The sequence below is a fragment of the Phalacrocorax carbo genome, chromosome 22 (genome assembly GCF_963921805.1).
Source record: "Phalacrocorax carbo chromosome 22, bPhaCar2.1, whole genome shotgun sequence".
Lineage (NCBI taxonomy): Eukaryota > Metazoa > Chordata > Aves > Suliformes > Phalacrocoracidae > Phalacrocorax > Phalacrocorax carbo.
The window spans coordinates 6621434-6633012 of record NC_087534.1 but is presented as its reverse complement, the minus strand read 5'-3'; the positions used below and the strand labels follow the sequence as shown (position 1 = coordinate 6633012).

Genomic DNA, 11579 nt, shown 5'->3' with positions numbered 1-11579 from the left:
TCTGCTGTGCTTAAATCCCAGAGGAGCCCACAAGCTCCATCCTGGAGATGGGTCTGGTCCCCCCGCTTATGCGCCCAGATAACCCCGAGGAGCCCGGGACACCTCTCCCCACAGGATGAGGGAGATAGGACCTCTCAGGCTCTTGGTGAGGACCTGGAGATGATGGAGCCCGGAGTGCTGGGGTTGATGGAGCCAAGCCCAGAGTGGGGGTGTCACAGGAAGGCCAGGCCCACGGGTGGGATCCTCGGCAGCCCGCATGGCGGGGCGTGGGTGTAAGCAGGGCTGGTGGAGGCTGCGGCTCACCATGTGCTCACTTAACCAGCCTGAGACAGCGTGGAACAAACGCAGAGGTGCCTCTGTTTCAAACACCCACTGGCTCAGTCTGGGTTCAGCCACCTCTTCCAGGACCCCTGCTTGAGAGCAGCGCTTGGTGAACCCGCTGCATTTTTGCAGCAAGGTTTTTGCATTCATGGAAGCCAAGCATTTTCTGCAAAGGCCCGTCCTTCAGCCATGCATGGGCCTCCTGAAATGCTCCTGGGAGCCCAGAACAGCTGGGAGGGAGAGGAATTCCCACTGCAGAGGATGAAGGAAAAGCTCCAGGTATGGTAGGTGCTGGAGGCTGGTCCAAGCAGTACACAGGGATGTGTGGTCTGGCTGAGCCCTTCCAAGCTTGGATGGGCCAGGTTAGACCATGGCCAGACAGGCACTTTCACACAAATACATCTGTAAGGTTGGAGCCCCTCGTATCGCACACAGAGCTGCTCGGGCACCTACGAGTGTGTGGAGCTGGTTTAGGAGGTGCTTCCTCATAAAGATTAGGGCTGAGGATTAAGAAATCATGGAACTAAAGAGCAGCAAACTGTTCCCAAGTCCTTCTGCTGGATGGCATTACAGAAGGAGGTTTCTAAAGCACTGGAAAAGCAGCATCCCGGTTATTCCTCAGCAGATGTGCACTCCCTGATCCCCCTGAAGGTGTGCTGTGAAAAAAGAACAAAGACGAGCCGGGTGGGTGGCGGTTAGGGGCCATACCCTGCCAGCTCTGTCTGCACCCCCCTCCTTGACCAGACCTGCTGGATTTGAGCCTTCAAGCCCTCTGGGAGCACAGACCCAAAGCAGGACGGCTGGGTGCTGTCTTGCCTGTGGCCAGCGGTTGCTCCCGGCCCTGGAGCCGCGTGTGCTGGGCTGTGGAGCAGGGCTCTGCAGGGGGACCTTGGGAGCTTTCCTCCCAGGGCTGGGCCATCTGTCCTCCCTGCAAGCCCAGCTGCTGCCCTGGCAGGGCCACCCCAGGGACTCCCCCCTGAGGAGGTGGCTGCGGGGTCCCTGTGCTGCGGGTCCAAGGGCCGAGGGAAGGGGCAGGGCAGCAGTTCGCTGAGCCCTTTGCATTTGCAAATCTCCGGGATTTAACCCAGCCCCACCTGGCTCCGGAGGGGGAGGAGGAAAAAAAAAAAAAAGAAAAAAAGAAATCTGGGAATAAAAAGACCAATACTGACGATAACGAAAGGCGGGCGCGCCCGGGAGCCGCGCCCGTCGCCGGCTGCGTGGAAGGGGCCGCGCTGCCCGGCGCCCCCGGAAGCCGCCAAGGGCTCGGCGCGGCGCGGCGTGCCCGGCCTGGCCTCCGCCGCGCCCGGCCGCGCCGCCCGCCGGGCCCCGCCGGGAGCGCGTCTCGCCTTGTTCCGGTGGCCGCGGCCCGCCCTGCCCGGCGCGCCCCCGACCCCACCCGCCGCCTCCTCCCCGCCCGCCCCCGGGGCGCGGAGCGCGGCTGTGCGGGAGAGACAATAGAGGGGCCGGGCGGGCTCCGCGCAGCCCTGCGCGCCCCGGGGATGGATGGCGAGGTGTGCGCGGCCCCGGGGCCCCTGCGCCGGGGGCTGTAGCGGGCTCGGGGGGAGCGCGGCTCGGCGGGGGGGGAAGGCGGGGAAGGGGGGCGATGCCCCTTTCTGAGCCCAGCCCGCCTCTGTGCTAACCTGGCAGGATGCGGGAGGCGGCGGGGCTGCTGTGAAGAAAGTCGTGGGGCTGGCCGGAGGCTGGAGAGCGGGACATGTTGCTGGTGCCCCCCTGATGCTCTGCTGGCGAAGGGGAGGCTGGTGAGGAGCTGGAGGACGGCGACGCGAGGCCACGGCGGGGGAAATCCGAGGCTCCGGCTGGGAAACCATGGGGAGATGCAATGGGAGATGTACGCTGGTCGGATTCTGCTGCCTGCAGCTGGTAAGGCGAGGGGCCGTCTGCGCTCATCAGCATGCCGGGTTGTGCTTTGTGCGAAATGTTGGCTGTCACCGTTACCCGCTCCGTCTCGGCGGTGACCTTGCTGTGGGACTGGCTTGGGGATGCTTCGCTGCCACCCAAAAAAGAGAGAAAAAAAAAAAAAAGAAAAAATAATAATCAAGGAGGAATGAAATGCCACCCTCGTCCCCTGCCTCAACCCGGCGCTGGCTGGAGTTGTGGCTGGGGAGATGGATGCGAAGCAGTTCCCCGTGCTGTCAGTGCCTGGGGATGTGTCTCCAGCAGGTGTGAGCTTTGTTTCCAACTGCAATCGCTCTCCTCCGAGTTCTCTCCCGCCAGCGGTTTCCCACCCTGGTGACTCCAAGGATGTTTCTTGGGGTGCTGGTCCCCCGAGTCAGGGCAAGAAGGAAACTTAGAGCCTCTGCCAGCACTTTGTAAACTCTCCTGCTTTCGAGCGGGACCCGTCTGCCCGTGGCCAGGGGACGCCGGGATGTTGGGGCAGGGAGAAGGGAGAGGTTTAATTTTAATAGGATTGTTGGTCTTCGCAATAATTAGGTGCCGTGCTTGCCGCCGCCTGCGAATCAGTCTTCATCGGGCTGCTGACAGAGGAGCAGGGGAAGGGAGTGTGGGGCATATTCGGGGGTTTTTCTGCTAAAACCAGCACCGACGAGGTTGCGATTAATTATCCTGGCCGGGTGGTTCGTTAACAGAGAATTGGCATCCTACGACTTGCCCCCGCAGCCATGCTGGGGCTTGTCACGGCGAGGAAAACGAGGGGGGGATCGCCGGAACGTGTGGCGGTCGGCCCGTGATGTCCCCGGGGATGGCAGGGGGTGATGGGGTGGACAGAGGCAGTGATGGAAATGGGCTCTGGATCCGCTCTGGAGATGATGGTGGCATCCTGCTGGCGGGCACTTTCTTCCTGGCATCGCTCTTGTTCAATCTCCATCCTTCGGAAGGCAGCGAGTGGGGAGCGGTCCCCACCTTTGGATGGGGATGTGTGTGTGTGTGTGAGATTTCCTGATGGGACACGGGGAGCTTCAAAGCCAGTCCTCGTCCTCGGGGGATCAGAGCCCTGGTGGGCTCATCCCTGAAGTCCTGCCGTCCCTGGTGGGAATGACCTCTTGCTTTCCCAGCTGTCCCCCCGGTTCGGTCTGTAAAGTCTTGCTCCGCGCTTCGCTCACCTTCCCCCTAATTCCGGATAAATCTGACGGGTGTTTTCCAGGTGTGCGGGAGTTTCCTGGCTTTCGGTCACTTTTTTTTTTTACCACTCATCTCCCAAACGGGTTTGCTGGTGTTTATTCCCTGGGATATCCCAGATCTGAGAGATTTTAATCTATTTTAAGGGAAGAACTGAATTGGTGTGAGCTCCTGGGCTGGGCGAGCAGCTCCTGCTCGCACCTGGAGAAACTTTGTGCCGCAGATTGGGGTCAGGTTTTCCCCTCTGCCCCTTGCCCTGTGTGTCCTGGTGCTGCTGGCATCCGCAAAGGCTCTGGAATTGTCCTTTACCGGTGGCCTTTCCATCCCAGGTGCACCCCGTACCCCAGCTCATCCCCTCCCAACCTGCGGGATGCTCTCCCAAGCTCCTTCCTGACTCCGGAGGCAGCAGCTTGCATCCCACCGGCTGTGGGGAGATGCCCACCCCCAACACCCATCCCGCAGCGGTGGCACCCACCTGCCCCTCGGCAATAAGGTGCCGCTGGGTGCCCTGCCCGGGGTGGGGGGGGTCTGGGTGCCCACCCACAGCCCTGGGCTGAGCCAGCCTCCGGGTGGTGGAGGGGGCAGGTGCCATCAGCGTGTCCCCTCGGGTGACTGAGGCCAACATTCGTCCCTGAGGTGGCATGGCCGGCAGACCAGGCAGTGCCGAGGTTTGGGTGGGGATGATGGGCAGCGGAGGTGATGCCTGAGCCCAGCTCTGCTCCTCTCCTCCGCTTTGCCTGCTCTGTACCCCCACTGACATGGGGACGCCACCACAGGGCTTGTGTCCCCCAGCCCAGGCAGCCCCAAGCCTGCACTCTGCCCTATGGAGGGGCACAGCCATGCTCCCAGTACCCCCAGCACCTAGGCTGGGGTTGGACTGGTGTGTGTTGGGGCTGCCTGGGAAGCCATGCCCCATTGCTGCGGGGTCAGCTTGTGCCGACAGTGAGCCTGCTAAGCACACTGGCTTGCCAAACCTCATCACCGGCTAGCCCGTGCCTCAGTTTCCCTTAAATGAAGGAGCATGGGTCAGCCTGCCCTGGGGTGATCCATCATCTCCAGGTGGTCCTCGCTGCTGGGCCACCTCCCTGCAGGCGCCTCTCTGCAGCTCCTTGTGTGCTGCCGTGACCCCACGGACACCTGCTCACATCCCAATTCCTTTCCCTAATATTTGCAACCTGGTCCCCAGGAGGTGTGTCCTGGTCCCTTGTCCCGCCCTGGGCACAGGTCCTGGGGGGTGCTTGTGGTGGCAGAGGATGCTGCAGGGTGCCAGGGTGCTGCTGGCGCCGGCTGGCACGAGGTCTCAGTGCAAGGTGCCCCGTGCTGGGGTGCGAGGAGGCAGGTCCAGAGAGGCGACCCGCCCCGGCCTCAGGGCAGCCCTTGCACCTGAACCAGCTTGGGAAACTGGTTTTTGGGCTGCGGCACAGCAGGAGCCTGGGCAGCTGCTTTGGAGAATCCAAATATCCTACATGCTCCTTCTCCACTGCTCAGTGAGGCGATGCTGCAAGCGCTGAGTGTCTCCGTTCCCAGGGGACAAGCAGCACCCACCAGATTTTGCCTCCATGTATGTTTTCCCTCCAGAAGAACCCCAGGGACCCGCTTGCCAGACACCCACTGGCCCTGGCCCACCTCGAGAGGGGCTGTTGGGAGATCTCTGTGCTGATGAGGTGGGACAAAATTAAAACTCTCAGCTTTTTGCTGGTCCTCCTCCTTGTCTGGGAGACAAAATACTAGCTGTGGGAGGTCGCGGTGGCTTAGTTAACCTTCCTCTGGCATGTCCGTTGTTGTCAGGAGGATTTATCTTTTCTTTATGCGAAGATGCTGCTGCTGAGGTGGTTGGATGGAAAACGACCGCGGAGGTGATACCGCCCCGCTCGCCACCGCTAGCACAGGGACAGGGGTGTGAGAGCTGCAAGCCGTAACTTCGGTTAACTCTGAAGCCTAGTGGTGTTGGATGCAGATCGGGACAGCCGCGCTGCTGCGGGAGGGTGTGCCAGCCTCGGAGGCAGCAATATGGGACATCAGGATGTGGATCGCTGGAAGCTGAGGTCTGGTGGGATCCGGCTGGCTGCTGTCACGTGCCCCTTGGCCATCCCCCCTGTACCCCGGGGCTGTGCTCAGGCACTGGCGCAGGGCAGGCTTGCTCGAGCGGGCTCCTTCTCCATCCCAAAGCGGTGACCCCGTTGCCTCCCCTTGTGGTGTGGGGCTCCCTGAGGGGTGGGGTGCAGCTCCAGCCCCGGAGCTGGGTGGGGACAGGCGATGCTCAGCGCTCCCACCTCTGCCTGGCGGAGCTCGGTGTCGCTCCAACCTGGGGTTTCATTTCCTTCTTTGTTTCTCTCCTTCTCCTTTAATTGGCTGGAACAGCAAAGCTCAGTTGGCACCTCCCGCCCGGCTGAGCCTGCCAGAGCCTGCCGCGCTGGCGGTGTGCGGTGCCATGCCGTGCCACGCTGTGCCAGCACTGGCATCCTTCCTCCCGCAGCCTCCCGGGGTCGGGGTGCAGGGAGAGGGACCGCAGGTCCATCCCATCCTGCCTGCCCGAGCCGTGGTGTTTGCACGGGGCACCAAGAGCCTCCAGGGTGCGACTCCCCATCACGGAGCCTGGAGAAGGAGCTGACAGAGTTGGCTTAGCGAAGGGTGGGCGCAGGGAGAGCATGGTCCCATCCCCTGCATCCCTCAACCACCCACCAGCCCTGGGTGACATCCCCTTCCCCAGTGGGACCCCGCTGCTCCCTCGGGGGCTTCACAGCTGTGCCATCCCCTGCTGTCCCCATCACCCCTCCTGCCCTCATCTGCCTGTTTTTGGCCACCAACCCTCCGGATCCGGCACCGGCGAGAGTCGGCCGCCTCTGACATCTGCCGGCATCTTTTGTCCTCGCGTGGTTCCCATCGTGCCCGATCCCCGGCGCAGGGACGGCATGAGGGCAGCGGGGCCGGAGCTGCCCCCGGCCACCTTCGCACCGCCGGGGAAGGGGGAAAGGAGCCCGGGCTGAACTCTGGATGGGGGTTTTCAATTACACAATTAAATGCACAATTAGGTATAATTACCAGCGCTCAGAAGGCGCGACTGTTCATAATAGGCATGTAATCTACTGCAGTCACTGTTTATACTGCTCGGCTCCGCTCCCTAATGATTATGGAAAGCTTTCACATTTGCATGGTTGCCATGGAAATGGGGGGCTGATGGAGGCATCAGGGATGGCGAGCCCCTCATTTCCCCGCACCCCCGTCTCGGCGGGATGGGGCACGATGGATGCGGCGGTGCCTCTGGGCCTGGGGATGCTGGTGTGGAGGGATGGGGATGCCCCGAGGATGGGCAGCGCCGAGGATCCGGAGACAGCCCCAAGGTGGGAATTGCGTTTGTTAGAGGTGTGAAAAAAACCCCAACACGCCTTGTCGCCTCCCCGGGTGACCACCCCAAGGGCTGCAGGAGGGACCGCGGGCGTGGGTGGCTGTGGAGAAGCATCCCAGCCTGGCGAGACCTCCGTGTGGACGTGCATCCTCCGGTGCATCCACATTATTCACAGGCAGAGCTTTGCTTGACAGGCCGCTATAAAGGTTTATTGGCGCGCATTGGGAAGGCAGAGCGTTACAGCTCGCAATTAAAACCACGATTAAAGTGCAGTACGTCTAAATTTGCAGGACCAGCTAATGTACACCCAAGAGTATTAACGAGACCAGTTGGAGAACTCTCTAAATCATTCATGCTGGTTCATAACAGAGCTGGGAGAGATGGGGACTGGAAAATAAATGTCTCGGAGGGCTGGGTTGTAGAGAAAATAAAGAGGATGAGCCAGAAAACAGCCTTGCCCGACACAGAAGCCATGAGAGCACGGGAAGGAAAGGTTGATGCACGGTGTGATCAGCAAGGCCTAAAAGCCAGTGGCCTAATTGATGTCTGGGAACATGAGTCTCATCTGGCCAAACTTGATCTTGTTTCTTATTGAGCTCCCAAGTTTGGCTGCTGAAAGGGACTGAGCTGCCACAATAGTGTTTAGATGCCGATAAGCAATTTGATTTAATCCCAGGTGGCTTTCTGTTAGGAAAAAAATTAGCGCTATAAAAAATCAATGATGCTCGTTTCAGTAACAGAAAGAAAGAAGGAATAAAATAATCACTGGAGAAAATGTGCGGACTGATGGGACAGTGGTGAGCATCGCTGGCGCAGGGATGGGCCCCCCAGTACCGTGTCCCTGCTGGCCCGTGGGGCAGCCGTGTCCCCCATCCCATAATGCATCGCCAAGACATCGGGAAGGGATGAGGGAGAGAGATCCAAGACTGGAAGATGCGGCAAAGCGGCCTCTTGAGAAGCTCAGTCTCTGTGGCTGCTCCAAGGAAAGCAGGGAGGAAGAAGAGATTCCTGGTACTGACGGACTTTAATGCAGGAGAAATAAGGCAAAGGGAGCTCTTCTGGGGGAGAAAAGCGACTTTTTAGCTACAAAGGGGATTAACCTTAGCAAGAAATTACCTCCAGGCATGACGGCTTTTCCCCGCTGCCTTTGGCCAACGCTTGCCTGGGTTTGATGCCGTCGGTTGGCTCTGTGTGTGTGCGGGCGATGCGGGGGACCACAGTTTTGCTGCGGGAACTCGCTGCTCGTGGATTGATGAACATCTTGGCCGAGCTCCTTGCGGCTTTATTTGTTTGCAGACTCGCGCCCCGGGGGATGCTCTCCCCCAGCCTGTAGGCACGGATGGCTCCCACCGCTTTCCCCCCTGCAGTGGAGCTGTTGGCTCCTCTCCCCGACGGTTTCTCCAGAGGGAAAGCATAGGGAGGACCCGGAGAGGCTGAATAATCGAGCAGGGAGAAGGATTCGGGGCTCAAACAGTTCAAAACTCATCACGGAGAAATTTGATTCCTGATGGGAAGCCCACATCCCTGTCTGGGACCCAGAGCTGGTGCTGAGCCCACGGCGCTGCCAGCCCTGCGCTGATCCTGCATCACACACAGACGTCGATACAGCGGTGGATTACGGCTGTTGCGAGGGTGCTGGGTGCAGGCTCTGGGGTACCAGTGCTCTGGGGCTGGGAAAGGGCTCTATAACCCGGCAGCCCTCGCACATCGCCCCAGGGAGCATGGTTCTGCCGGCATCGCCTCCCTCCAAGGGGCTGGGGACCCCTTGGGATGCTGCAGCCATCGCTGGGTACCGAGGCCTGGGGGACATCCTTATGGAAAGGGGAGAAGACCTCCAGCAGTACACAGCAGGGATGAAAGACCCACAAAACCCTAACGTTCCCATCAACACTGGCCACACGTCTTAACAGCTCGTCCAGCGCCGGCCCGTGAGATGCAGGTTATTACGTATTGATTGCTGCGGCGCCCAGCCAAGCTGAGCTGCAGGTGGGTGGGCAGCTTCAGACCCCTCTCATCCTGGCGGTCCAGGCTTTATCCCCATCCCTCATCCCCCTGGGATGCCTGGGGATGTCCTTGTCCCCATCGCAGCATGGAGCCGGGAGTGGTTTTTGGCTGGAAGTGATGGAGTGTTGGGGGTTGTGTGGGGATAAAATACCCTGCCCGAAGCATGGGGGGATGCTTGGAGGGGCCGAGGGGCTCAGGATGGGCACCTTGGTATCTTTTTTTTCTTCCCCCCATTTGAAAGCAGCTATTTATTTCAATTTTCAAAATATGTACGTAACGGCCTGGAAAACTGGAAAGGCAAAGTTGGCAGAGAGCAGCCCCGGTTGTATTTAAACAGGACATTAAACCCCGAGTGGTTTATTAATAAGATTAATAACGGCTCCCATGTGCTTGGCTGGGAAATTTCGCCCGTCTTTGGTTTTTGCTCTGCGGCAGAAGGAGATTTGGGGGGAGAGAAAAACCAATTGCCCAAGTGCTGCTGTGCCTGCACCCGGATGGGAGCGGTGGGGCAGGATGCGGTCTCTGCCTCAGCCATCCCTCCCAGCCTGCCCCGATGGGGGCCGTACACCGGCACATTTTGCCTTGTTATTTAATAGCGATTTTTACAGCCAGTTTCCCCTGTGCCAGGGTGGGAAGCACCGCAGGGACCCGTGTTGGGGTGATGTTTCCCCCTTCCCCATCAGGGATCGGCTGCTGGGACCCCCCAGGATGGTTATGGTGGTGGGGCTCAGCACATCCTGACGATGCCAGGGGGTTTAGCAAGGAGCCACGAGGAAGGGTTGCAGGAGGGTGCAGGGTGGGTTTCAGGGGGTACATCTGGGCTGCCCTGATGCCCCAAAGTGTGCACAGTGTTTGGGGGGCTTTAGGGAGGACCCTGCCCAGAGGCGCTGCGGGCAGTTGCTGCCTGCATCGCTTCTGTCCCCGCGTGGTCCCATGGGGCCTCCATCACTCCATGGCTTGAGGCAACACATAAACCAAGAAACTCCTCCTGACGCTGTTTTCTGAGCCCTGGAGGGGACTGCGGGGTGGGCTGAGGAAGGGGGGTGTCCCGCCAGCCCCTCAGAGACCTGCGGTGGCCCCCCAGGAGCACCCCTCAGTCCTGCACTGGCTGGGGATGACCTGCAGCCACCCCTCCAGGGCTTTGGCTGCAAAAGGGGGTGCAGGATCAGGCCCGGACCTCTCCCTAGACAAATATCTCATCCCTGTGTTCCCCAGACAGGGATCGAGCCATGGGAACACAGAACTTTCCAGGGACTATTCCCCACCAAAAAAATCCTCCCCACCACCCTCAGCCCTCCCTTCCTCATCAGGGATCAGCTGCTGAGAGCCCACAGGGAGTTGGAGGGGCTTGGCCTGGGTCTCGGCACAGGGTTTGGGGGGCCTGGCACTTCCCAGAAATGCTGGGAGGGCATTTAGGAAGCAGGAGCTTTGAGGGAGGGATGCAGGAGGGTGTGGGATGGGTTTGGAGGGGTAAATGCCAGAGCTGCTTGTTATGCCCAAAAGCGTGTGAGAAAACACAAGTATTTGGGGGGGGCTGCAGCGAATCCAGCTGCATCCAGGGCCAGCAGGACCCCCGAGCTGGGCTGGGGGCTCTTTGCAGCCGATGGCGGGGAATCGCCCAGACAGGAGACTCCTGATGCGGCCCTTCGTCGCACGTGGTTCCGCAAGTTGGTCACTGCGCGCGAGCGGTGCCGCGTCCCGGCTCCGACCCTGCAGCAGGGACCTGTCGCTTGGTTGGGCCGCTGGGGAGGTGCAGCCCCCGGCGCCGAGCATCCCTCGGGCACCCCAGGGGCTGGCGGTGACAACAGTGGCACTGCAACGCCACCATCACTAGGTGAGCTGTTGGGCTCCTGGCCTGGACGTGTCCCGGCACCCTCGTCATCCTCATTGCCCACACTGGGTGTCATCTAAGCAGGGGACACGGCCACCGTGTCTGGTCTGGTGTCGTAGCCACGCAGGGGACACAACCAAAGGTAGGGCAGGGAGCAAGCTCAGGGCGGGACTGCTGTTTGATTCTCAGGCTAATTGCCTTGATTAAGGCTAATTAGTGCTCTGGGCTGCTCTGGTCTCTTCCCATAACTGGATCAATAGTACAGCCCTTTCCCACTGTACGTGCGCGGGGCAGAGCCCGCGTCCCGGCGACACCGGGAGCGTGGTGCTGGGGAGCCAGAGAGGAGCTGGTGCAGAGTGAGTTTGCTTCCCTGGGTCTCTTGCCAGAGAAGAGAAACATGAAGACCTTTGGTGGAATGGATTTGGGAAGCAAAAGGACTAGGGGGTGGCCTGGCTCTGCCTCAGAGAGTGTCCCAGTTTGGGGCTGGGGGGTTACAGGGAGCTGTGGGCACAGCATAGTGGTGCTGGAGTGGTGTGTCTCTGCCTGGCACCTCATCCCCTGGGCACGCTCATGCCACCCTGCAGGGATACCCCGGTACAAATCCCCAGCTGGGAAATGTCCCAGGGGAGAGGAGGATGCTTAGGGCAAGAGCCAAGGGCACTTGGGGTGGGAGTGGAGGGTGCTTGAGGTCATCGTGGAGGATGCTTGAGGTGAGCATGGAGGACACTTGGGTGGGAGCGGAGGGTGCTCGGGCAGCACAATGAGGGATGCTGAGGCTAACGAGCCCACAGGAGAACCTGTCTGCTCTCTACTTCTGTGCAGTAATGGCTCAGATTAATGGTGGTCCTCAGTTATTGCCTGTAAATGTCAAGCTGAGAGTCCTTGTCCCCGTCCCTGGTAATCCCTCGGGGCTCTTTCCCGAACACACATCCTCCCCCTTCTCCTCCACTGGAGCGGTGGGAGGCTGGGCAGCGCAGCAGT

At 60.4% G+C, this 11579-nt stretch overlaps 1 protein-coding gene across 1 annotated transcript in view; it reads left to right on the top strand.

Moving 5' to 3' along the window:
- Positions 1-1440: 1440 nt before the first annotated feature.
- NKAIN1 (sodium/potassium transporting ATPase interacting 1) overlaps positions 1441-11579 on the top strand; it is a 41748-nt gene continuing 31609 nt past the window's right edge. Inside the window, exons 1-2 of the mRNA XM_064471614.1 lie at positions 1441-1832; positions 1969-2202. Of these exons, the coding sequence (XP_064327684.1) occupies positions 2149-2202 (54 nt within the window). The 5' untranslated portion in view covers positions 1441-1832; positions 1969-2148. The remainder of the gene's footprint in view (positions 1833-1968; positions 2203-11579) is intronic.